The sequence below is a fragment of the Haliotis asinina genome, chromosome 6, assembly GCF_037392515.1.
Source record: "Haliotis asinina isolate JCU_RB_2024 chromosome 6, JCU_Hal_asi_v2, whole genome shotgun sequence".
Lineage (NCBI taxonomy): Eukaryota > Metazoa > Mollusca > Gastropoda > Lepetellida > Haliotidae > Haliotis > Haliotis asinina.
The window spans coordinates 1494568-1522381 of record NC_090285.1 but is presented as its reverse complement, the minus strand read 5'-3'; the positions used below and the strand labels follow the sequence as shown (position 1 = coordinate 1522381).

Sequence of the window (27814 nt, the reverse complement as noted above, 5' to 3'; positions counted from 1 at the left end):
TGAAAGTGCACATTCGCACATCCTTTATGAACTTTTTATCTCAAAAACGTTCGTACCCGAACGATTCCGAATGCTATTTAGCATACGATCGCTTATGGGTGATGCACACGGTGTACGTACTGCCATGACAACGGTGAGTAAACAGTCCCTGAAAATAGTGTTTTTGACAATATTCAAGGATGGTTTCTTGCGGAAATATTAGCTAATGGTAACCATGTCAACAGAAACCCCAAAGCGTATATACTGCAGGTCAAATAACTGTGTTATATGCTGATTTTTGTTTGTGGAGAGATCTGTGTCGGTGACCTGAATATTTTGAAAGTCCCTCCGATCCCTAAATAGTAGCCGTTGTCTGATTGGTTAAATCTATTTAACCGTCTCGCATTTGATTGGACTGTCAATGATTGCTCAAAGGTTACTCAAAGGTTACCTGACGCGACCTTCTACTAGGTTTTGATAGACTCAGTGGTGTAGTGTAACAAAATACACTGAGACGAAGTTTACTTAGACTGTGTAAAGGTGCATCAAAGAAATGATTGAAAACCGGACAATTATGCACACATCAATCAATATATCCTATTTTAGAGGTCTCATAAGTATGAAAAGCTGTTGTCCAAATTTCCATGTGCTGGAAGTATACAAAATTAGGTCGTCAGTGCATCACTTCACTAACTCTGGCAATCTGATTGGCTGAAACGTTGCCCTGCATGAATGGATATTTATGTTTCTTTGAAAAAATGTTTTCACACATTTTTATAAATTATTCTTACCAAGACAAAACAACAGACTGTTACATCTTAGATGAAAGACATTTGAATTTCCCTCTCATTTTCACACGTGCATTTGTTGTCATGTTTATCAACCAGTGTGATTGCGCTGATTTTGTTTACTTCCAGCACAGCAAGTCGGTCTTTGGTGATTTAATATAAACCAACATCTGCACCCCATGGAAAGCATGTGTATATGCCTTCTACACACATCAGAAACATGGACAAAGGCATTTGATGCTTGTACGACCTTTAAGATGGGATATATTGATTGATGTGTGCGTAATTGTCTGATTTTCAATCATGTCTTTGATGCACCTTTGCATCTTATATTGTAGGGGGCCTGCTTAGTACACCAGGGCTTATTTAATGGATTTTCTGACCCGCTGTGGGTGCCTGTGCTTCAAGGCTAGAAAAATATACTTCAGAACTGATGATTGCTGTAAACAAGGAACTGGCCAGAAATGAAGTCGTTGTTATTTGTTTGCAACTGAATGTGACAGCTACCACACAAAGATATCTAACATGATGCAGTACTTTTTATTATCTCTAAAACAAACAACCTTGTGTTTTATTGGATGGATAAAGCTCTTCTTACTTTTGTATTTCAAGTCAGTTAAACAGAACTTCCCTGTTAGGGGTAGATAAAGCTTTATTTCTGTGTTTCAGGTAATTAAGGCACTACTGTATTTCAGGTCAATGAAGCACTACTGTGTTTCAGGTCAATAAAGCATTACTGTGTTTCAGATCTTTGAGGCACCACTGTGTTTCAGGTCAATAAAGCACTACTGTGTTTCAGATCTATGAGGCACCACTGTGTTTCAGGTCAATAAAGCACTACTGTGTTTCAGATCTATGAGGCACTACTGTATTTCAGGTCAATAAAGCACTCCTGTGTTTCAGTTCAATAAAGCACTACTGTGTTTCAGGTCAATAAAGCACTACTTTCTGCTGGACAAGGGAGACTTCATGGTTCAGTTCATGGACATGACAGAGGAGGAGATGAAGCAGAACATAGAGGATATCCTTGACGGGACAGTAGAGTCAGTTGGCTTACAACAGTGTCTTTAACACTGATTCAGTTTGCTCAAAATATTGTAGATATTTACAGTTTCAGTCTATTGTTTTAGAAATATTTATGTGGAGTATTTGGCTGTTTATCTGGTGTTTATGAATTATGATGCATGTTTAAAAGTAATTATGTATTTTGTTGTATGTTTAATGTCTAATTTACCATACTGGCTGTTCAAGTTCCTTAGCTTCCACACATATCATGCCGACACGTCTTGAGTCCCTCCTGGAGCTGGCCCTGAGGACAAGCACAGCAAATGTGGACCCTTTCAAGGATGACCTCAGGTAGTGATGGAGTGACTGGTTCTTGTTGAAGGATGACCTCATGTAGTGATGGAGAGACTGGTTCTTGTTGAAGGATGACCTCATGTAGTGATGGAGAGACTGGTTCTTGTTGAAGGATGACCTCAGGTAGTGATGGAGAGACTGGTTCTTGTTGAAGGATGACCTCAGGTAGTGATGGATAGACTGGTTCTTGTTGAAAGATGACCTCAGGTAGTGATGGAGTGACTGGCTTTTGTTGAAGGATGACCTTAGCTAGGAATGGAGAGACTGGTTCTTGTTGAAGGATGACCTCAGGTAGTGATGGAGAGACTGGTTCTTGTTGAAGGATGACCTCAGGTAGTGATGGAGAGACTGGTTCTTGTTGAAGGATGACCTCAGGTAGTGATGGATAGACTGGTTCTTGTTGAAGGATGACCTCAGGTAGTGATGGAGAGACTGGTTCTTGTTGAAGGATGACCTCAGGTAGTGATGGAGAGACTGGTTCTTGTTGAAGGATGACCTCAGGTAGTGATGGATAGACTGGTTCTTGTTGAAAGATGACCTCAGGTAGTGATGGAGTGACTGGCTTTTGTTGAAAGATGACCTTAGCTAGGAATGGAGAGACTGGTTCTTGTTGAAGGATGACCTCAGGTAGTGATGGAGTGACTGGCTTTTGTTGAAGGATGACCTTAGCTAGGAATGGAGAGACTGGTTCTTGTTGAAGGATGACCTCATGTAGTGATGGAGAGACTGGTTCTTGTTGAAGGATGACCTCAGGTAGTGATGGAGAGACTGGTTCTTGTTGAAGGATGACCTCAGGTAGTGATGGAGAGACTGGTTCTTGTTGAAAGATGACCTCAGGTAGTGATGGAGAGACTGGTTCTTGTTGAAGGATGACCTCAGGTAGTGATGGAGAGACTGGTTCTTGTTGAAGGATGACCTCAGGTAGTGATGGAGAGACTGGTTCTTGTTGAAGGATGACCTCAGGTAGTGATGGAGAGACTGGTTCTTGTTGAAAGATGACCTCAGGTAGTGATGGAGAGACTGGTTCTTGTTGAAGGATGACCTCAGGTAGTGATGGATAGACTGGTTCTTGTTGAAAGATGACCTCAGGTAGTGATGGAGTGACTGGCTTTTGTTGAAGGATGACCTTAGCTAGGAATGGAGAGACTGGTTCTTGTTGAAGGATGACCTCAGGTAGTGATGGAGAGACAGGTTCTTGTTGAAGGATGACCTCATGTAGTGATGGAGAGACTGGTTCTTGTTGAAGGATGACCTCAGGTAGTGATGGAGAGACTGGTTCTTGTTGAAGGATGACCTCAGGTAGTGATGGAGAGACTGGTTCTTGTTGAAGGATGACCTCAGGTAGTGATGGAGTGACTGGTTCTTGTTGAAGGATGACCTCAGGTAGTGATGGATAGACTGGTTCTTGTTGAAAGATGACCTCAGGTAGTGATGGAGTGACTGGCTTTTGTTGAAGGATGACCTTAGCTAGGAATGGAGAGACTGGTTCTTGTTGAAGGATGACCTCAGGTAGTGATGGAGAGACTGGTTCTTGTTGAAGGATGACCTCAGGTAGTGATGGAGAGACTGGTTCTTGTTGAAGGATGACCTCAGGTAGTGATGGAGAGACTGGTTCTTGTTGAAGGATGACCTCAGGTAGTGATGGAGAGACTGGTTTTTGTTGAAGGATGACCTCAGGTAGTGATGGAGAGACTGGTTCTTGTTGAAGGATGACCTCAGGTAGTGATGGATAGACTGGTTCTTGTTGAAAGATGACCTCAGGTAGTGTTGGAGTGACTGGCTTTTGTTGAAGGATGACCTTAGCTAGGAATGGAGAGACTGGTTCTTGTTGAAGGATGACCTCAGGTAGTGATGGAGAGACTGGTTCTTGTTGAAGGATGACCTCATGTAGTGATGGAGAGACTGGTTCTTGTTGAAGGATGACCTCAGGTAGTGATGGAGAGACTGGTTCTTGTTGAAGGATGACCTCAGGTAGTGATGGAGAGACTGGTTCTTGTTGAAGGATGACCTCATGTAGTGATGGAGAGACTGGTTCTTGTTGAAGGATGACCTCAGGTAGTGATGGATAGACTGGTTCTTGTTGAAAGATGACCTCAGGTAGTGATGGAGTGACTGGCTTTTGTTGAAGGATGACCTTTGCTAGGAATGGAGAGACTGGTTCTTGTTGAAGGATGACCTCAGGTAGTGATGGAGAGACTGGTTCTTGTTGAAGGATGACCTCATGTAGTGATGGAGAGACTGGTTCTTGTTGAAGGATGACCTCAGGTAGTGATGGATAGACTGGTTCTTGTTGAAGGATGACCTCAGGTAGTGATGGAGAGACTGGTTCTTGTTGAAGGATGACCTCAGGTAGTGATGGAGAGACTGGTTCTTGTTGAAGGATGACCTTAGCTAGGAATGGAGAGACTGGTTCTTGTTGAAGGATGACCTCAGGTAGTGATGGAGAGACTGGTTCTTGTTGAAGGATGACCTCAGGTAGTGATGGAGAGACTGGTTCTTGTTGAAGGATGACCTCAGGTAGTGATGGAGAGACTGGTTCTTGTTGAAGGATGACCTCAGGTAGTGATGGAGAGACTGGTTCTTGTTGAAAGATGACCTCAGGTAGTGATGGAGTGACTGGCTTTTTTTGAAGGATGACCTTAGCTAGGAACGAAGAGACTGGTTCTTGTTGAAGGATGACCTCAGGTAGTGATTGAGAGACTGGTTCTTGTTGAAGGATGACCTCAGGTAGTGATGGAGTGACTGGCTTTTGTTGAAGGATGACCTCAGGTAGTGATGGAGAGACTGGTTCTTGTTGAAGGATGACCTCAGGTAGTGATGGAGAGACTGGTTCTTGTTGAAGAATGACCTCAGGTAGTGATGGAGTGACTGGTTCTTGTTGAAGGATGACCTCAGGTAGTGATGGATAGACTGGTTCTTGTTGAAAGATGACCTCAGGTAGTGATGGAGTGACTGGCTTTTGTTGAAGGATGACCTTATCTAGGAATGGAGAGACTGGTTCTTGTTGAAGGATGACCTCAGGTAGTGATGGAGAGACTGGTTCTTGTTGAAGGATGACCTCAGGTAGTGATGGAGAGACTGGTTCTTGTTGAAGGATGACCTCAGGTAGTGATGGAGTGACTGGCTTTTGTTGAAGGATGACCTCAGGTAGTGATGGAGAGACTGGTTCTTGTTGAAGGATGACCTCAGGTAGTGATGGAGAGACTGGTTCTTGTTGAAGGATGACCTCAGGTAGTGATGGAGTGACTGGCTTTTTTTGAAGGATGACCTTAGCTAGGAACGAAGAGACTGGTTCTTGTTGAAGGATGACCTCAGGTAGTGATTGAGAGACTGGTTCTTGTTGAAGGATGACCTCAGGTAGTGATGGAGTGACTGGCTTTTGTTGAAGGATGACCTCAGGTAGTGATGGAGAGACTGGTTCTTGTTGAAGGATGACCTCAGGTAGTGATGGAGAGACTGGTTCTTGTTGAAGAATGACCTCAGGTAGTGATGGAGTGACTGGTTCTTGTTGAAGGATGACCTCAGGTAGTGATGGATAGACTGGTTCTTGTTGAAAGATGACCTCAGGTAGTGATGGAGTGACTGGCTTTTGTTGAAGGATGACCTTATCTAGGAATGGAGAGACTGGTTCTTGTTGAAGGATGACCTCAGGTAGTGATGGAGAGACTGGTTCTTGTTGAAGGATGACCTCAGGTAGTGATGGAGAGACTGGTTCTTGTTGAAGGATGACCTCAGGTAGTGATGGAGTGACTGGCTTTTGTTGAAGGATGACCTCAGGTAGTGATGGAGAGACTGGTTCTTGTTGAAGGATGACCTCAGGTAGTGATGGAGAGACTGGTTCTTGTTGAAGGATGACCTCAGGTAGTGATGGAGAGACTGGTTCTTGTTGAAGGATGACCTCATGTAGTGATGGAGAGACTGGTTCTTGTTGAAGGATGACCTCAGGTAGTGATGGATAGACTGGTTCTTGTTGAAAGATGACCTCAGGTAGTGATGGAGTGACTGGCTTTTGTTGAAGGATGACCTTTGCTAGGAATGGAGAGACTGGTTCTTGTTGAAGGATGACCTCAGGTAGTGATGGAGAGACTGGTTCTTGTTGAAGGATGACCTCAGGTAGTGATGGAGAGACTGGTTCTTGTTGAAGGATGACCTCAGGTAGTGATGGAGAGACTGGTTCTTGTTGAAGGATGACCTCAGGTAGTGATGGAGAGACTGGTTCTTGTTGAAGGATGACCTCAGGTAGTGATGGAGAGACTGGTTCTTGTTGAAGGATGACCTCAGGTAGTGATGGAGAGACTGGTTCTTGTTGAAGGATGACCTCAGGTAGTGATGGAGAGACTGGTTCTTGTTGAAGGATGACCTCAGGTAGTGATGGAGAGACTGGTTCTTGTTGAAAGATGACCTCATGTAGTGATGGAGTGACTGGCTTTTGTTGAAGGATGACCTTAGCTAGGAACGAAGAGACTGGTTTTTGTTGAAGGATGACCTCAGGTAGTGATGGAGAGACTGGTTCTTGTTGAAGGATGACCTCAGGTAGTGATGGAGTGACTGGCTTTTGTTGAAGGATGACCTCAGGTAGTGATGGATAGACTGGTTCTTGTTGAAGGATGACCTCAGGTAGTGATGGATAGACTGATTCTTGTTGAAGGATGACCTCAGGTAGTGATGGATAGACTGGTTCTTGTTGAAAGATGACCTCAGGTAGTGATGGAGTGACTGGCTTTTGTTGAAGGATGACCTTAGCTAGGAACGAAGAGACTGGTTCTTGCTGAAAGATGACCTCAGGTAGTGATGGAGTGACTGGCTTTTGTTGAAGGATGACCTTAGCTAGGAATGGAGAGACTGGTTCTTGTTGAAGGATGACCTCAGGTAGTGATGGAGAGACTGGTTCTTGTTGAAGGATGACCTCAGGTAGTGATGGATAGACTGGTTCTTGTTGAAGGATGACCTCAGGTAGTGATGGAGAGACTTGCTTTTGTTGAAGGATGACCTTAGCTAGGAATGGAGAGACTGGTTCTTGTTTAAGGATGACCTCATGTAGTGATGGAGAGACTGGTTCTTGTTGAAGGATGACCTTAGGTAGTGATGGATAGACTGGTTCTTGTTGAAAGATGACCTCAGGTAGTGATGGAGTGACTGGTTCTTGTTGAAGGATGACCTCAGGTTGTTGTTGAAGGATAACCTCAGGTAGTGATGGAGAGACTGGCTTTTGTTGAAGGATGACCTTAGCTAGGAATGGAAAGACTGGTTCTTTTTTAAGTATGACCTCATGTAGTGATGGAGAGACTGGTTCTTGTTGAAGGATGACCTTAGGTAGTGATGGATAGACTGGTTCTTGTTGAAGGATGACCTCAGGTAGTGATGGAGAGACTGGTTCTTGTTGAAGGATGACCTTAGCTAGGAATGGAGAGACTGGTTCTTGTTGAAGGATGACCTCATGTAGTGATGGATAGACTTGCTCTTGTTGAAGGATGACCTCAGGTAGTGATGGAGAAACTGGTTCTTGTTGAAGGATGACCTTAGCTAGGAATGGAGAGACTGGATCTTGTTGAAAGATGACCTCAGGTAGTGATGGAGTGACTGGTTCTTGTTGAAGGATGACCTCAGGTAGGGATGAAGAGACTGGCTCTTGTTGAAGGATGACCTCAGGTAGTGATGGAGAGACTGGTTCTTGTTGAAGGATGACCTCAGGTAGTGATGGAGAGACTCACCCTTTTATCACAACCAAAAACAACACAAACATGCGATGGTAGGATTAAATGTATTCACATCATCACAGGACAGGCTGATGAATTGGACAGGTTAATGAGGTTTGCCATCATAAGCTAAAGACAAACTATTTACTGATTCATTGAATACTGACCAGGGTTTTGGGGTTTCAGATAGCTGAAGTGTTAGGTCTGAATGCAATAAAATATTCTGTTATTCAATGTTGAGAGGTATTGTTCCCACTGTTTCAGAGTTGATCTGCTCCCGTATGATCTCATCACACAGCTCTTCAAGATCCTTACAATCGACACCAAGCTGGAGAAGGGTAAGGTTCAATATTTGACACCTTCTAGTTGTACTTCTAGATGCACCTTTAGTTTGGTGAATGAATTTTTGATGCACCACATCAGTGGTTTTTATGACTTATTAAAATATGTAGAAAAAACTACTGAATACTGCATATCATTTGCCTGCTTTGAAAGCAAGTGAAGTGAGTTTACTTTTGGTTAGGCCTAAGGTTAGCGTTCCAGGTGACATGACACTAAACAATATGTCTGGTAGATATGCAGTATTCTGCAGGTGTTCCAAATATGTCAGTATTTGTTACACCATGCCAGTGGGTATTGAAGTGTGCAGTCAGTTTTTGTTACACCATGCCAAGTGGGTATTGAAGTGTGCAATCAGTATTTGTTACACCATGCCAAGTGGGTATTGAAGTGTGCTGTCAGTCTCTTAATATTGTGTTGTTCATCCCAAGTGGGTATTGACATGTGCAATCAGTACGTCAGTATTGTTTCAGACTACAAGGTGGACCCAACAGATCTCCACCTGTCCGGCCTCGAGTCCTTTTCGTTCGACTACGTTGTCAAGTGGCCAGTGTCTCTTGTACTAAACAGGAAGGTAGAACATAGCCATTGACTGCTGGAATAAATTACAAACATGTCATGCAATTGCTTGAACCACTTCAAAAATAATTTTAACAAAACCAAAAGGCAATACATTGCGAACAATGCCGCCTATTGCCTATTGACAGTGTTGTTAGAGGCCACAGCAAATGACACATGTTACAAAACTGCATGGCTTGGATATATTCTAATTTTTAAATTTATCCTATCTCTGTCTTGCTTCGACGCCTTTGAGTGGAATGAATGAGAACTTTCCCTGTAGGCCTCTCTTGTGTTCCCTAGGCTGCTCTCCACATAGAACAGGTCCTTAGTCCCATGCTGAGCATGGAGCACGCTCCCCTATCTACCTACGTGACTACCTCAGAGTGGTCATTCTTCTTCATCTTGCACCACTGTGAGAGTTCTCATTCTTTTTCATAGAGATCGTCCTTGGGGTACATATATGCATAAACAAAGACCGGACTCTAGGGAGGAGGGAATTCTGTTTCAGTACGTAATTGTAGCGATATTAATGACAAAAATTAGCTTATGCAAAGTTCTCACCTATGTACTCCTGTTGAGCTTCTTTGAAGAGAATCGTCCTTGAATTCTGTTCACTGATTTATTCACCAGAAGGAATGATGATACGTTCTTGGATGCTTACCTGGTTGCCTGCGCATGCGCGTGAGAGGGGTGACTTCACGTGGTTAGGGGTCATATAACGAACAAAGAAGACTTTTTGTTTATTGTACAATATTTGATTAAAACATTGATACAACTGTCACGTGACATTTTCCGGCAGCAGAAAATGCATATATGTTCCCCAAGGACGATTCTCTTCAAAGAATTGGAAACCTTACAAGTTAATGTGAGTAATTAAGCCTACATTGTTTTGGGGTTTTTTTTTGCTTTTTTAGCATTCAGTGTAAACATCAATTTCTTCCTCGGATTCCCACTCATCATCTGGCGATTGTATTGGCCTGTGTACCTGGATCACTCATCAAGAATGTGCTCCCTAATCTAAGATGTTTTTGGAACATATACTTCAACAGAGCACAGTCAAAAACGTTGCATTCAACGACATGTATTAACTGCTCGTCGCTCAAAGGTTCCATTGTTGGAAGGTGATGATTTTATTGGTATGCATCGTAAGGTGTCTACCACGCCGAATATGTTCGACAGTCTGAATGGATTCAGCAGGCTGAACCATTTCGCCAAGGGGTATTGGGTCACAACAGCGAGTCAGTTCGCCAATTATGACTGTTTCTTATCACTAAAACAGCTCACACCATTGAATCAATTCACCACACCAGAATGGTTCATTTCCCCATAACAGCTTTTTTGCACTCAAATGATTCACCTCGTTGAACCATTTCACCTTGACAAACCGGTTGATTGATTGTTGTAGATCTCTCCATTGGCTGAGATCATTGAAACATTACCGAACCAATCTAAACCACAACGTCAATTCTGATCACGGAATGATCGAGATAACATCAACATTCTAGCTCACCATTCTGAACCAGATCACTAAGCTGAACCAATTTACCAGCCTGGATTATTTCACCATGCCGAATCGATTCACAATAGATGTCGGTGCAAACATCTAGACATATTCCGCTCAGCACTGGCGCATTTACAGAAATCTTGGATAGCCAAGGGTAACTCTCTCAGAGGAGCTACAGCTATTACATCTGCGCACAATGTATGACTATAAATGTTTGAAATTTGAACATTACTGTAGAATTGAGAGAATTAATTCTGTCACCACTGCATCACGTAAGGTTGTTGCTTAATTTCTACAGCATTTACGGGCTACAAAGAAACACAAAAGTACTCATTGTCAATCTATTTGATTGCCATTAATTTGGTTCTTGCTACATATACTGGAGCCAAGGAGCCTACTACACACAAGCTCCCGCATCTGCTACGTTCACTCAGGCTTGCTGACCAATCTAGGAGGTTAAGACCTCTTGTATGTGATTTGTCAGTGTTCAGATCTCATATTTTGGAGGTACATGCACTGGATGTGAATTGTTCGTTTTTAGCGAAAGATCATGGCAGAATGTTTCTGGGACTGTGTTGTGACTTTGTCGCAAACAACCAGTTACCAGGACAGCCAGATGAAATGTTTACTATCCCACCCATGTCAACCATTCTTGGACCTGGACCAGATGATGTTGAATATTTGTCTCTGCACTGTCAGAGCTCTACGGATCTTCCAAGCTGCTTCCCATGAGTGCTGCCATCTTTCGTGAGAGGCTATACATCCCACTGTCTACCACATCCAAGACTGAGGTTTAAGGGACAACTTTGTCCTTCTGGATGTGTGCTACCATACTCAAGGGGCATGCTTTTGCTGGATTTCCACCCCAAGCAGCATCCAATCCACAAGAGACCAGAGTGTTTGTTCAGATAATGTATCGTCTGCTGTCTGCGCATGAAGTGGAACTGCTGGGAAAAGCTTGTTGTGAAACACACGTGTAAACGGAGGCGAGCCGGTGTGGTAGAATGTCGAGAGTGGTAGAGCGTTGAGAGTGGTAGAGTGTTGAGAGTGGAAGAGTGTTGAGAGTGGTAGAGTATTGAGAGTGGTAGAGTGGTGTCATGTAAAATAAGAAGAATAAAGATGCAAATGAGAATGAACAGTGTTAGCCTGTATGATACGTAGTTTCTATACGGACCTACAATGGTTAGTTTTTGTATTTGCAATGTAGAAATGTTCAACAATCTCGCTTGCTGACCTCAACTCCTCCTTGCAATCACATCAGTGAGGTGAGTCCTACCTGGTTTCCTTTGTGGATTTCAGATTGACATGCATAGTTGCATCCTATTGAGTATGAAACAGTTGTGGCCAAACACCACATTGCTCAAGAGCATCCACTCCCTTGGAGCGATTGTGCATGCTAATCCAAGGGGTTCAGGAGAGAACATGGCCTGCATTGTTCATTGCTATCTAAGGTTGTCGTTAAGCCCATACAGTGTGTAATGTCAGCGCTTTTTGACCGAGGGTAATCTGGGACCTGCCATCCAACTGTGGGATAATTGCAAATTGTGATATAGGATAAGTTAAAAAAATTGGAAATTTTAACTATAAATTTGATATTTATATACTTATCCTATCTTACGCGATGTATGCCCACCCTGCCTCCCTGCTACTCAGATTACGGCGAAGAAGAGAAGATCTCTCTGAGGTAAACACGCTGGTAGATAGGGCTCAGCATGAGACTAGGGACCTGTTCTATAAGGAGAACAGCCAGAGGAACACAGGCATATGGACAAGAGAGGCCAACAGGGAAAGTTCTCATTTGTTCCACTCTGCCTCGAAGTGAGAGAAAGAAGTGCAAATCATGAGATAGGATAAGTATAGATATACAATTTAATAATTAAAATTTCAAATTGTATGTAGCTCACTTAGACAACAAACTAGTTCAGAGTAAAAACACTCTCCTAAAACTCATAACACCTGGTGAGCATAAATAATGAAGTGAGGTCAGGAGTTGAGTCAATTCAATAAATACACAAATGATTTATAATAGGACTAGTTGGTTAGCAAGTTTGTAGTTCCCGAGAGGCCACTCTATGGCCACTGACATGATAATGCCATTTTGTTGTGTCAGTTTTATTACCAAATATAATTTGTGTCCAGGGATATATTTGGTTACTATTAATATTCCCAGACCTTCATGGAGACAACTTGCTTTAAGAACCTTCTGACACTGTGTTGTTGTGTTGCAGGCGCTGACACGCTACCAGATGTTGTTCCGTCATTTGTTCTACTGCAAGCACGTTGAGAGGCAGTTGTGCAGGTAGGTGTTATTCTGTGTAGAGTAGACTTTGTATGAACACCTTTTGGCTTAATCTTGGTCCGTGTTGGTTTCAGCCATGTCTGTTTTGTTTGGGTGTCAGTTGAAGTGTTGCCTCTACCTATGCATCATTAAAGACAGATAGAAACAAAAACATTGTCTCACTACAAATCATTGTCTTCGGTATGTCTGTGAGAGACCTCCAGATGGAGATACATTGGACTGAGGAATAGAGTGTTCTGGATTGTGCTTCACTTGACTAGAAACTTGTCTTGACGTGTTCAAATCAACTTGAGTTCACTAGCAGTCATGAAGTGCTGCATACTTTGTTCATTCAGACTGCATTTTGTATGTTAGTTATCTAAGGTCTCTACAGCTATTGTCAGAAAGTAACAGATGTACATGACATTGTCTGATTGAGTTGAAAGTCTTGTGTAAATGCCATCAACTTCCATGATACCTTCGTGATGCAACAAAACAATAGTCTAGGGAGATCCGCACACAGCTGCTAAATGATGACAGGCAAGAAGGCATTGTTGTTATCATTCTTTGGGTGCCCAAAACAGGACAATGAAGATGGAGGATCAAAAACGAACCATAAACGACCAAAGACTGGCACAGATAGAGATCTTGGTGATAGTTTTCAGTAGATAGTGGAATTTGAATGTTCCTCTGCAACATAAATATGCAATGTCTTAGAGGGACCAGCTTCCTCTGTGGTCTGCTCTAAAGTCTCCTCAAAATAACATTTGTAAATTTACTTCTAAAGTGTTGCATGAATTCAGATGGCTATGTTATGGAGATGAAGGTGGCAGAGTTATGATGTGTTGTCAGGAGCTAGCTTGCTAAACACACTGGAAGTGCAGAATGTTGCATTAATTTGAAGAAATCTGCATTGACATGATGCTGTAACTATGATGCACCAAGAAACTGCCATTGTCACTCGTATGAAAGCAGCAAGGAAAAAAATACTGATAACAAATGAAAGGGGGACATTTATGTGCATCAGCTTGTGTTTTTTGAAAAATATCGTGTGTTTTTTTAAGCTGAGAGTTACAAGTGCCGTGTGAAGCTCATATCCTTTTGAACCTACCAGTATTTAATACATGTATTTCAACAGTTGTGAAAGTGAGATAGTTAAAATATTAGCTTGTTGAAATGAACAGTTTGTCTTAATTAGGATGCAGAGATTCAGAAGGTAAGTGATCTCCTCTTTAGTTTCCTGGCAAGACACTCCTGTCAGTCTGAGATATACTAATGTTGAGATCAGTAGCAGTGCTCCAAGGGTAGCGGGACTGGTTTTGTCTATGTTTCCTGTATTTAGATGTCTGAGGGATGATTGATTTAAAACCTCTCTGGAGAGTGAAATCTTTTGTTATGGACTATATGATGGTGTAGAGGTAGAGCCGCTGAGCTGTGATACTTGAGTCTGCTGATTGTATCACACGGTGATTTAGCAGGCTGATACTAGGATGCCACATGGAAGTAATAAAACTAATTCTTCAGTCATAGTAAGTTAGTAACAGATTATTGTAAGAATCCTTCTGAATCAGCTTCAAACAGAACTGTAGATTTTTCAGACGTGTGCCTGTTGCTTTTTTATTTTTTATCAAACATTAGTTTCTTTGAACTGGAAGCCATTTAGGTGATACATTCCTCTTCCAGCTGGTGACTACTGAGGCAGCACTAAAGTCAGCATCATACCATATGCTGTCTGCAGATCATTTCTGGCATTGCGGAGGTCAGGACAGAGGTTATAACCAAGCCTCTTTCCTGAACCCAAAACTCTGTGGCCCACCTCTTTACATTGGCATGGAAGTGTTGTTTAATGTTGTGCTCACATCTGTATGGGTGGCTCTTGGTTGTTTAGCTCTCGTTCTGCGAGGATGAATCACTTTGCTTTTTAAGTTTGACCAATTTTTCAAAGATCCTAGACACTCGTGTTGTGTTACTGACTTGAAACAGTTTGACTCCTCAAGTTGACTCCACTTTCTATTGTGATACCTCTTTGTCATTGGTTTTGTCCACAAGAAAAGATTTCGCTATTTTATGGCTCAGATCATAGGGCCTGTGGCCTTGCTATGGCTAAAAATGGAAGTAACCTTTCCTAGATTTAGACTAAAATATAATCAAGACATACTCATTGTTCGGTCTATCTGTTCATGTAAACTGTTTTACCTGACTCATGAACAGTCATAACCAGATTATGTGTGTAATGTTTTTCTTCATCATTACTAATACCAGGATTAGAGCCACTGGCAAATAATGTATATTCTAGTGCAGATAGATGTAACAATCTCAAAAATATTTTTGACGTTTGTTTGAGATGTTTTTAGGACTACACAGTATTACTGGTAACATGCTTTTTAAACGATACATGTTGCAATATTTTTATCTGAGAATTCTTGTATTGGGTAAGGAACATACATGTATATGAAGTTTGGGGGATAATTTTAATTTTTTATAATACAATCTAGACATACTTTTATTCACAGCAGATGTTAATTCAGTGACAAAACTGTGTACTGCAACTCTGTAAATTGTATGGAAAGGAAAATAGTATCGATGATTATGCAACCTAATTTTTAGATTGTTGTTAGCAGAACAATAACATGTATGTTTAGGGACTTACACTGTAGAAAGTGGGATTGACATGCTCAATAAGTGCCATTCACTGTCAAATACTAAAGGTATTGCAATACAGTTTTGTTGCCAATACATAGTCCTAATGTTTCTAATGTTTAGTAAAGACACATATTTTGTTTACATATCCTGCTTGAAACTGTTTATGTATCTGTATAATTATCCGAGTTCCCGTGCTATGTCTGTTACGTCATACCAAACACCCTACACAATTGTAAGCCATTGCATAGTCCCATGTAACCCAGCAGTATTCACACAGTCACATCTTTCATCCCATATCAAGTACCAGCAATAGTCAGTTTGTGGACCACGTGTTCAGGACACACAGCCTTTGTGACAGCACGTACTTTGTCAAACACTGAGATGGTCTGGTCTGTTCCTGATGCCTTTGCTTAGCGCCTCCCAAACAGGAATCTTTGTTATCTTTCATTACGACGTACATAATCACAATATATTCTAAAGCTTCTTTTAATTCATAGGTCAGACATTTCTAAATTCAAACAAAATATCTGATGTAACTGTTTCCCCTAATGCATAAGGCAGAATGTTATCTTTGGTCATAACGAGAGATGACCATTATAAAATTAATGCAACTATATTTCATTCAGTCAGCTCTAGCTACCAAGCTGGCCTGTCATTGTTCTGTGAAACACAAAGTGTGTGTACAAGCTGGCCTGTCATTGTTCTGTGAAACACAAAGTGTGTGTACAAGCTGGCCTGTCATTGTTCTGTGAAACACATAGTGTGTGTACAAGCTGGCCTGTCATTATTCTGTGAAACACATGGTGTGTGTACAAGCTGGCCTGTCATTATTCTGTGAAACACACGGTTTGTGTTCAAGCTGGCCTGTCATTATTCTGTGAAACACACAGTGTGTGTACAAGCTGGCTGTCATTGTTCTGTGAAAGACATAGTGTGTGTACAAGCTGGCTGTCATTATTCTGTGAAACACACGATTTGTGTACAAGCTTGCCTGTCATTATTCTGTGAAACACACGGTGTGTGTTCAAGCTGGCCTGTCATTGTTCTGTGAAACACACGGTGTGTGTACAAGCTGGCCTGTCATTATTCTGTGAAAGACATAGTGTGTGTACAAGCTGGCTGTCATTATTCTGTGAAGCACACGATTTGTGTACAAGCTTGCCTGTCATTGTTCTTTGAAACACACGGTGTGTGTACAAGCTGGCCTGTCATTATTCTGTGAAACACATAGTGTGTGTTCAAGCTGGCCTGTCATTATTCTGTGAAACACACGGTGTGTGTACAAGCTGGCTGTCTTTGTTCTGTGAAAGACATAGTGTGTGTACAAGCTGGCTGTCAGGTCGTCACAAACCTGATGTGATATTTGATCTGCTGTCACATGCTTGTGGAGTCTGATACTCAATGTCCTTGATGGGTTCAGAATACTTCAAAAGACATGGTATTGGTATTATATGTTGCCACTTGTTTGTTCCTTGTAGTGAGAATCAGTTTACGTTTTTATTGTAAGAAGTCAGTCAAGAGTTCCCCCAGCTCTATGTATGCAGGCATCAGAATTTTCTGCTGATTTTCTGCTGATCTGATTGTGCTAGGGCATTAAATGTTTCATAGGCACCTATTCCCCCATCACCCTGCTCATTTTCCTCTCTTGTCACGTATATTAATGTTCTCATCTGTATTTACCTTGTTCTTTGTTGCAGTGTGTGGATCGGCAACAAGTCGGCCAAGAGCTCCTCCTTACAGTGGTCTCGCTGGTACTCCTCCGCTTTCGCTCTCCGACAGCGAATGCTGAATTTTGTCCAAAATTTCGAATACTACATGATGTTTGAGGTGGTGGAACCCAACTGGCACATCTTCGGCCACAACATGGAGACTGTGAGTGTGAAGGAACTTGTCAGAAAATGTTGTATGATGGCATAAAGAAAGGTAACCCATGTGGTTCAGGTGTTGACCCTGTGGGCTGATTTGATATCACCATCGGTAAAATATCACAGCCCCTTTATCATGTGCTATATGTTGATGAAGTAATCTAAAGCAAATGAATCCTAATTCCCTACTCTGTATTGTGAGCAAGATCTGTCAGTAATGAGTCCAGGTAGGGGAGGTCCTCAGTAATGTTCATGTCGACGAACATGTATTGATTATAGTGGACACTCAGACTGTTAATCCTGATGACTGATATCTTTAAGTCTGTTTTCAAAAGGAAGGTAATTCTAACCTCCATCTTTCAACAAGCCTTGGAAGAACCTGGCAAGGGTTGTGATTGTTGCAGGTGTCGAATGTGGATGATGTGTTGGCATACCACACAGATTTCCTCAACAACTGTCTGAAGGACTGCATGCTGACTAACCCCGACCTGCTGAAGATTGTCCACAAACTGATGATGGTGTGTGTCACCTTCTCCAACTTTATACAGGTGAGTACCACAGTCTGATGACCTGCAGGGGCTTGCTGTTAAAACTGAAAAATATCAGCTCATATCATTTCCATGGTGTATTGTAGTATTTATCTTGTCGTTTAATGTTATGTCTGCAGCGGCTGAATCAGAGCACGTCTGTAGAGAGTGAGGTTGACCGGCTGACCCAGGCTACTCTCCAGGCCACTAGCAGCGAGAGGAGGGAGGAATCCCAGAAGAAGAAGGCCGCTACCAAGGTTAGTTTGTTACACTGATTGCTGTGATCGTCTCCTCACATGTAGGTCAGCAGGCCTGTGTGTCAACTACACATGTAGGTCTGCAGGTCAGTCTGTCAACTACACATATAGGTCTGGAGGTCAGTCTGTCAACTAGACATGTAGGTCTGGAGGTCAGTCTGTCAACTAGACATGTAGGTCTGGAGGTCAGTCTGTCAACTACACATGTAGGTCTGGAGGTCAGTCTGTCAACTACACATGTAGGTCTGCAAGTCAGTCTGTCAACTAGACATGTAGGTTCTGCAGGTCAGTCTGTCAACTAGACATATAGGTCTGGAGGTCGTTCTGTCAACTAGACATGTAGGTCTGGAGGTCAGTCTGTCAACTACACATGTAGGTCTGCAAGTCAGTCTGTCAACTAGACATGTAGGTCTGGAGGTCAGTCTGTCAACTACACATGTAGGTCTGGAGGTCAGTCTGTCAACTATACATGTAGGTCTGCAGGTCAGTCTGTCAACTACACATGTAGGTCTGGAGGTCAGTCTGTCAACTACACATGTAGGTCTGGAGGTCAGTCTGTCAACTAGACATGTAAGTCTGGAGGTTAGTCTGTCAACTACACATGTAGATCTGGAGGTCAGTCTGTCAACTAGACATATAGGTCTGTAGGTAAGTCTGTCAACTAGACATGTAGGTTCTGCAGGTCAGTCTGTCAACTAGACATGTAGGTCTGGAGGTCAGTCTGTCAACTACACATGTAGGTCTGGAGGTCAGTCTGTCAACTAGACATGTAGGTCTGGAGGTAAGTCTGTCAACTACACATGTAGGTCTGCAGGTCAGTCTGTCAACTACACACGTAGGTCTGCAGGTAAGTCTGTCAACCACACATGTAGGTCTGGAGGTCAGTCTGTCAACTAGATATGTAAGTCTGGAGGTTAGTCTGTCAACTACACATGTAGGTCTGTAGGTCAGTCTGTCAACTAGACATGTAGGTCTGGAGGTCAGTCTGTCAACTACACATGTAGGTCTGGAGGTCAGTCTGTCAACTATACATGTAGGTCTGCAGGTAAGTCTGTCAACTAGACATGTAGGTCTGGAGGTCAGTCTGTCAACTACACATGTAGGTCTGGAGGTCGTTCAGTAGTATAGAGAATGATAGTCCGAAAACACTTTTCAAAAACCCCTCTAAAAAGCCTCATTTACTAAATGAGGCTTTGGTGGGACTATTAGCTCTTGCTATTATTGCCCCTACTACAAAGCCACGCCATCACGTTTACCGTGACTTGGCAGGCGGTAACACTGTGCCGTACGGTACGATCAATAATTTGTTGTAAGTTTTGACCGACCATATAGGATCGGTGGCTCGCTTACGGTTATGTTATGTTTATATCGATGAAACAGTTTAATGTGAACCGCCTACGATCTCTTTGGTGTTCATAATAAAGGCTTGCTGGGCTTTTTGTATTCCCTGTGCTATGTACTTTTTTTTCTCGTCCTCGCTGATAGCAGACTTACGAGACTTGGCCCGAATATCTTGTTTCATTCCGTTATATTTTGTGAGTTCAGAGAGGATTGAACTAAACTCCTCTTCTGAGATCTTACTGTCAGAGAGTGCCGTGGAAATTCGCTCACTCACTGTGTTGAGTTTTGCTTCGGCCAGAACCCTGATCTCGTCGTGTTTCAATACCTTACGATTAAGTCTGCGTGATACTAACTTAAGCGCTAACCCTACCAACCCTGTCACCCCAGCCGTTATTTCAATACCTAGCACTATAGGTGCAGCCACGATGGTGGTTAACAACCCAACGCCTGCCGCCCCTAGTCCCATGCTGGTTGCCATAAGGGTAGTGTCAGCCCCGTCCACGATATTGAAAGCTCTATTATATTTTTTACATAATGCTTTCCGCGTGTCACGGTCTTGTTCTAGTTGACGTTTCACATCACATAACTGCCTCAAACGGAACCCATCTACGGTTTCCAACGTCTTCGCTACTTCCTCTACGACTGGGTACAGACCCATCCTATAATATATATTTTGAAAGATTTTTTAATTGGGCTTCAATTAAAAGTCTATCAATGAACTTGAAGTCTACAAGTTCTAGATTACTAGTCAGGGTAATAGGTGAGAGGCCAATAAAATTTCCTGTTGTAATAGAAACCCCATTGAGGTTTATTAAGCGGTTTATAAGACCCGTGGTACCCCATTGTATAACAATACGGCAATATCGGTGTATGTGTTCTTTATCCCAGTGTATTAACAACCCGGGTAAAATTTGTTGTGATATTGGGGGGGTTCTAAAGAAAGACGTAAAGAAGACTTCTATAATGAGGGTGGAAGGGGAAGATATTCTATCAAGATCACTGCTAAATTTTAATTTATTGTCTCTATAAACTCCTAAACCATTTTTTTCGTAACTACTAGATTCTGTGTTTACTAATGTATTCTCCGGAATGAAATCCCCGGGCCAGATACCGTTGTTCCTAATCTTAGAGATATACCCATTATCTAATATCATATTAGGTGAGGTGGGTGTTAAGTTGATCAGCCATTTAGGTTTTTTAAAATCTGGTAACGACACCCGTTTGTACACGTTGTCTTTGAAGTGTAGGATGTATAATTCATCTTCCTCACCAGGCTGATCGAATCCCTCCGTATCTCCCAGGTCGTTAAGTGTAGTGTTGGGATGATGATTAGTCATTATTATACTATTATGATATAATTTCCAACTGGTTTTCTGATAATAATTCAGGGGTTAACTTTATACCCATGAAGTGTATGTTGTCAGGCAGGAAGATATTGATTAGTGATATCTTGTTTTCTACGATCACGTTGACCCCCTGCAGACTGGTCTTGGAGTCGACACCCACCCGCACGTAAACGTTGCAAACTTGAAACTGGTGTCGTTTCACCCACCCGAGTTTGATCCCCTTCACGATCTCGACATCATTCCCCGATGGTTCCCCTAGGTAGACTTTGATGAACAGTGTTGAGTTTGCCGGTAGACTCTCTAGTATCTTAACCACGCCTTCGAATTCAGACACCAACTGCAATTTCACGTTTTGCATGGCCGGTTTACTTGATAGCATGTGGGCTGCTATAGTGTTGACTGGGCTGACGACTATGCTACGTCTCTGAGTTGGGATGTAAGCCACGAGCAGGGTTCCATTGTTCACGACTTTGTTTAGGTGGTTGTCTTTGTTATCCGTGAACACGTAAGGGGAGACGAGTCTAATATTGAGAAACCATTTGTTATCGGGTAACAACACCCACTTGTCATCTTCGGTGAAGACGAGCATATATGGTTTGTTTTTGACGACGGTAGTGCTCTCAACATCGCCTAAGTCGAACAGTTTACCTCCGAATGATGGGTATATTCTCCAGTTGTCATCACCGGTGTTGACGAGGGCGTACTTAGTGTTGGCTGTTGCTCCTGTGGTATCTATCATATCACTTAGGGCTCCACCGGAGGGGATTTCAACGCGTTTGTAAATGTTGTTTTTCAGTTGCAAGGCGTACGATTTACCATCTACTCCGGGAGCGTCGAAACCGCGTGTGTCTCCGAGGTCGGAGATCCCGATATTGACGCATTTTTTCACTCCGGGCCCTTGTGCGCTGGTCATGTTACGTGAAGCGTTAAGCTGAGGTATCCTATATTTACAGGATTATGATTTATATCTAACACCGATATTGTCAGCTCAGGTATGTTGCCCTGGGTTAATCTCTTATACTGCCGTGGTGAAAACGACTCGGTTCTACCGTCGTTGAATTTCTCAGTTTTCACCGGCACTGCTCTCAATATAGTGGAAGGGTGGCCTCCTTGAATGTTATACGTTGTGCTCACCTGACCGAGATGAATGTACAGCTCTCGGTACGGTACTAGGTCGGGTAACTTCGTGCCTGTGACGGTTGTTGTTGGTTTTATCTCGTCAGGAGACATACCGAGTATCCTCGCTAATGGTCGGCCGAGCCTCAAGGAGGTTCTTCCGTTGTTTATTAACACCACTGTACCGTTTGAGTCGTTCATCTTGAGTTCGGCTCCCAGGGGTTTGAAGACCTCGTCGTTTAGAGAGCACACGCTGTAGTAGCCGTCAGTTATCTGGCTGCGAGTTCCACTGACGAACAGCTTATTGTTGCTGATATTAATGTTAGTCCATTGTGGTAGGTAGGTGATATCGCAGAGTGCGACTTCGAGTTGACCTGACGTGTTATCGATCGCGTGCGTCAGCTGAACGGCCTCACCGCTCGTTATTCCTGGAAGTGTTATGTACATATTATAATATATGAATTATAAATTATAATATGGATTTAGCACACTTGAAAATCGTGGTGAATGCAGATGGTACGGGGTTTAAAACAACCTTTATTGATATCTTTGAAAAGTATGTCGTGTCCGTTAATAACGCGCAGGCGGTGGTAAACTGGAATCAAAACCCAATGCAGTTTTGGCAGAACCAACTAAACTTTGCTGTGTGGTGTGCGACGACAGGGTCGGGTGTGAAACCAGACTATGGTATAGACGAACTGAGTAAGGCGGTTATTTTGTTTCATATTTATTATCAAACGAGACGAATATTGAAGGAAATAAGTGCTCCTCTTCCCCAAGATAAAGCGTGGAGTATGACGAATAACCCCTATGATAGACGCGCTTATGAACGTATTTGTGGGGAGTTTGAGATTCCAACGAATAAAGACTTTCGCCTTCCTGGTGTGAACCATGGTCTCGGTATAGTTCTCGTATACTTCTACAGGTCCGGAAAATATTATGCCGGTTCTAAAGATGGTTCATACAACCCAAACCGGCATACATTTACAGGCCCCACAACGAATGAAAAGATCCATGTCAGCTGTATAAAGCAAACCAGTCCTGATGCAGCCACAGCCTGGACTAAAATGATCTCAAAAACATCGAAAGGATTCACTCGTGCTGGTACAATACGCTTGAACGACTCGATTCGAACGTACGTGTGGGCGCTGTTGGGTGCGCAGTCGATGACGCGTTCTAACATCCTCGGTAAGGGAACTGCTTACGACGCTCAGACACAATTCGTTTCCAACGTTGAGGATGCTATCAATTCTCCAGTTGATCTCCCGAGGGCCATCGACCGTTACCAAAACGTGTTAGAATACGCCAGATCGAAAGTCAATTACGTGTTCGGCGTGGGGTTATACATGGCTCCGAGTGATATGCAACTGAGAATAAAAAAAGTGGTGGGTTATAACAACAAAATAGTCATAGCCACGGCGGACCAAAAGTTGGGTATCAACCCCGATATTAACACCCCACATATCCCACACACCCAACCACGTGAAAAGGGTATAGTGGCGCCACCTCCGGAGCCTAAAATTCATGTGGAGGTACCCCCGGGGGTTTCCACCACCTATCAACAGCATATTGATAATAAAACAGCCTTAGTGATTGGTGGGGTAACTTTGGGACTTATTTGGTTAAAGATTTCTTAGCCGCTACGTACACCAGACCCGCCACGGCGACGATGGCTGCCCACAGGTTTTGACTGAGCCACATGGCAGTTTTAGACAGAGCGCTCAACAACCACGAGACGATGCTACCCAGTATGCCGGGAAGGGCTTCGGCGGCTTTACCAGCCAGTTTAGCTAGGCCTTCCCCGAGTTTTTTGATCCAGTCTTTAACACCACCACCACCGCCTGGAGTTCCACCGCCGCCGGCAGGCCCCACAGGGGCACCCCCCACCAGTGACACCACCAAGGTTGATATGATGAAACCCAATGCAGTCAGAATGCTGGCGATGGTGATCCCTTGCTCCCGGAACAATATCCGAATCCTGTTGGCTAAAGTTGTATCTTCATTCAGTATTCTATCGATTGTTTCCCGAATGCGACTGATCTGGGATCGAAGATGTTCACGATTCGAGGAAGCGGCTTCCAATCGTGTACGTCTCTCGTCTTCTAAATCGCGTAGTCGTTCATTGATACGATTCTTCATATCATCGTCGTCAGTTACGGTGAGTTTGGTTTTTTCCCTAGCGATGTGCTCGTCGATTTCGTTCAGTTTCCCCATGTTGTTCACGAGTTCTCCACGCACGCGTTTCACGGCTTCGTCTAAGCCGTACAGTTCCCTTACCGGAAAGTCAAACCCCGGTAACGGTTTGTCCCAGTAGGTGCTCAACAGTTTTTCTATGCTGTCCGAGGCTTCTGTAGCACGCTCTGGCGTCATTTCATCTATAGTGGTGAGGTGGGATCTGGTAGCTTGCAGATCTTCTTTAACGGTCTTAGGTATTGCACCACCGTAATCACGCATGTTTAGATGATCAATGATAAATCTAGCACCACCATTGCGGCTGGCTAGAGTTGACAAGGCCAGTGGTTTTTTAGTGATCTTGTTAAAGAGGTCAACCCCTGGGGCAGACTTAAGACGTAGAACACCCTTTGTATCAACAAAAAAATTCTTATGGTATATACCCTGTGGTTCAACGTAGTTTTTATCACTTTTTAATCCTTCGTAATAATCATTTACCGTTGTTTCCAAGAGTTCTTGGCTCAATGGTGAACTAGTAAATGAGGTCTCCTGCTCATCAGATGCCTGGGCACTAGCGCCCCGCATATCATCCATAGGTATGTCTTCATCCATTAGTATTTAAATATATTTTATTTATATATAACAATGTACGGTAGAAAATTAGATCCTTTCAGAAAATTGAGAGAGCCATTAGGTGCCAGAGCCGTGCGACAGTCGGTGACCATCACCAACAATCCCAGCAAGATAGACCAGAACCAAACTCTGCTGGTTAGATTTCCAAACCTTGGTGAGAATGACCTCATTGTACCAGGCACTGTTCGACTGGCGTTCAATATCACGTTGACCTCCGACAACGACAAACGCGAGCTAGTGCGGAACGTGGGTCGAGCTATCATCAAGAAAACGACCGTCAAGATCAGCGGTAACGAGGTGCTGAGCATCGACGACAGCGATGTGTTTCACTGCTACAAGGATCTCTGGAAAAGCGAGAGAGAACGAGTCAATGATGTGTACCAGGGCATCAGCAAATCAACCCGGGCGCGCATAGGATACGTCTTCACGACAGACCAGCAAGACAAGCTATCGGACGGTGAAAAGGCTATCGCTCTAGCATACGGGAATCGATTCTGCGTGCCGCTCGACTTCGAGCTGCTCACGGGACACGCGCCGTTTTACCAGGCCGCGCTGGGTGATAGGCTCGAATACGAGCTCACGTTTAACGACTATAGCAAAGTAGTGCGTACGCCGAACGGTGATGAGGCCAGTTATGCCATAGACAACATCTCTCTTGAGTTCGACATGGTCACTAGTCCGGAGCTGGCCAGGCAGGTTCGAAGCCAGTACTCTGGGAAGATGGCTATCCTGTACGATCGCGTACTGAGGCATAGATCAGTCGTGCGAGACAAGAGCGACACTGTGTGGAATATCAACCTGAACGTGCCGGCGCGATCGATGAAAGGTATCCTGGTCGTCCCCGTGGAGGATTACGATCCATTCCGGAGGGACAGCGAAAAGTTTTTCAACCCCGAGATTGAAAAGGTGGAAGTTACCATCGAGGGCGTGCCCAACCAGCTGTTCAGTCATGGTATGAGACCACACCAGCAGTGGGATGAGATAAAAAAGCTACCAGTGGGGGATTATATAACAAAGGACCTGGACCTCGGCTCCGTGCAGATCGGTGAATACCTGACCACCAAGTACGCCCTATGGTTGGACATGCGATCCACGGATGATGATAAACTGCACGGTAGCGGGCGTCGTATAGATAACGGCAGCGAAGGGATAACCATCCAGATTAATAAGAAGGCTCAAACCGCTGGTAAGTTGAAATTATATCTGTACGTTATTATGGACGCGCAACTTAATATAGACAATGGGAGATTCGTACAAGCCATCTACTAGTGGGGGAGACCCCCTGGGGTTACCCACTGACCCACACTGCGCTATCATATGCGGGCAGACTGGCTGTGGGAAGACCGTTTTCGTGTTGGATATGTTGGAGGGTTACTACAAGGATGTGTTCGATAACATCGTTATCATGTGCCCTACTCTGAACATGAATAAAACGTACGCGCGACCTTGGGTGATGACGGACCCGGACGTACACAAAATCGACCCTGGAACACGCCTGCAGGACTGGTTGAAAGCTCTTCACGAGAAATTTAAAGGGGAACCGACGCTGTTTATACTGGACGACTGCAGCGCTAATCGCGAGATAACAAAAAAGAGAGACATGCTATCGTACCTGGCCTTCTCCGGCCGTCATGCAAATCACAGCGTCTGGGTGCTAACGCAGAAGTTCAACTCGGTGTTGAAAGACCTCAGGGAGCAGACGCGATGGGTGGCCTTATTTCACTGCAAGGACAGGGATTCGTTCGAGGAGTGTTTGAGAGAGAACGATGTGATGAGTAAATTAGAACGGGAACGGGTGAAGAAACAGCTCGCTGAAACTAAACACGCTAAGCTCGTTCTAAAAACCGACCAACCCGTGGCTTATATAGTTTGCTAAACAAAGCTAAGCAAAGTTAAGCAAAGCTAAGCAAATGCTAAGCATAGCTATGATATTTGAAGTATTTGTCGTGTGCAACTTAACTTTCATTTCTCTGTGTTTTGTCTGCATCGGGTATTATATAGTTAAAACTAAATCTTACTTGTTATATTATAAGATGGAGTGTGAGGAATTGCTCGAACAATTGTCTGTGGAGGGTTCCCCAACTGGGGATTCCCCCAAGCGAGAGAAACTGGTGGCGTTGGCTGTTGGCGGCAAAGCCAAACATTACTTTGGAGACTACACTCCAGATAAAATTAACAAAATGTCAGCCGAAGAAATCAATAAGCTGTACGCTAGATACGAGGCCCGGCTCGGAGCAGAAATGACAAAGACAATAGGATCGGCTATGACCCAGATATACACCGGTATTGTATCACAATTCCTTCCCATTCCACCAGAGCGCCGACTTTACCTGTGGGAGGACCTAGATAAAGACCCTTTTATCGAACACGCCGTGAGCTCTATCAGCTGCGGGCTGTACCACAAATATGGTATGTTGTTGGCTCCAGTGACGGCGGCGATTATCACGGCAAAACATTGCCAATTTGAGAGAAAGAATAATAATAATAGTATAGATGGATGCTGCACAGGAAACCCCAGTGGAGGTACCCCCAACAGTGATGGAGGAGACCCCACCCCCAACAGTGACCCCTTCAGTGGAGGTACCTCCAACAGTAACCAGACAGAAGAATCCTAAGAGAGTAGCTGCCGGTAAAAAACGGTGGTGTAACCAACATAAAGTGACCAACCCAACCCGACTGTTGTTGGCTGTAGGCGTAACTGCTGCCGTGGTTATAACATGGTTATACACCTCCCACAGTGAGCCACAACCCAACAGTGAGGTAACCCCCAACAGTGGGGGTATGGGGGTATCCCCCATGGTAGACCCGCATATCATGTTATAATTTAAAATATTTTATATCATATACATAATGTCTGAGGGGAAAACGTTCGTCAACGACGCATACCACGCCACAGTGGTAGCCAGTTTAGCAGTAGGGTACGCTCGGTTGACTAAAATGGTGCTTAAACAACCAACTATCAAGCTAGATTTCAACCTACAGGATATGGGTATGCTCATAATGAACCTTGGTATGGCGATGGCCACAAAAGACATCCTAGTAAAACAAGGAATAATACCTGATAATATAATGAAATAAATATAGGGATGGCCACGATAGCTATGATGGTCGGTGGGGCGTTAGTGAATGCCCTGGCATTTTCCGGGAGTAATTTCCTCTTCTCGAAACTACGAGATGATCACGCGGCTGAAATACAGGAAGAAAGGAAGCGACACGATCTCGCTACTGAGAAATTACAAAGAGCACAGGCTGAGTACGCTAAAAAACGCCTCCAGAGGATCGATTTTATTAATGAACAACTCACGCGTGAAAACCATGCCGTTCAAACATTCAACGATGTCGATGAAGCAATGAAAGAATACTATCTACTAACTGGTAAACAATTGGAACCGCTCAATAAACCCACACTC

The 27814-nt window shown here is 43.6% G+C and overlaps 1 protein-coding gene across 2 annotated transcripts in view; it reads left to right on the top strand.

Annotated features, from left to right (window-relative positions):
* The window catches only part of LOC137286614 (gamma-tubulin complex component 2-like), a 54583-nt gene that overhangs the window by 14018 nt on the left and 12751 nt on the right, over positions 1-27814 (top strand). For both annotated transcript variants that reach the window (XM_067818564.1, XM_067818565.1), the window contains exons 21-28: positions 1697-1788; positions 2036-2123; positions 8087-8160; positions 8635-8735; positions 12455-12525; positions 16845-17019; positions 17417-17560; positions 17680-17796. In XM_067818564.1, the coding sequence (XP_067674665.1) occupies positions 1697-1788; positions 2036-2123; positions 8087-8160; positions 8635-8735; positions 12455-12525; positions 16845-17019; positions 17417-17560; positions 17680-17796 (862 nt within the window). The remainder of the gene's footprint in view (positions 1-1696; positions 1789-2035; positions 2124-8086; positions 8161-8634; positions 8736-12454; positions 12526-16844; positions 17020-17416; positions 17561-17679; positions 17797-27814) is intronic.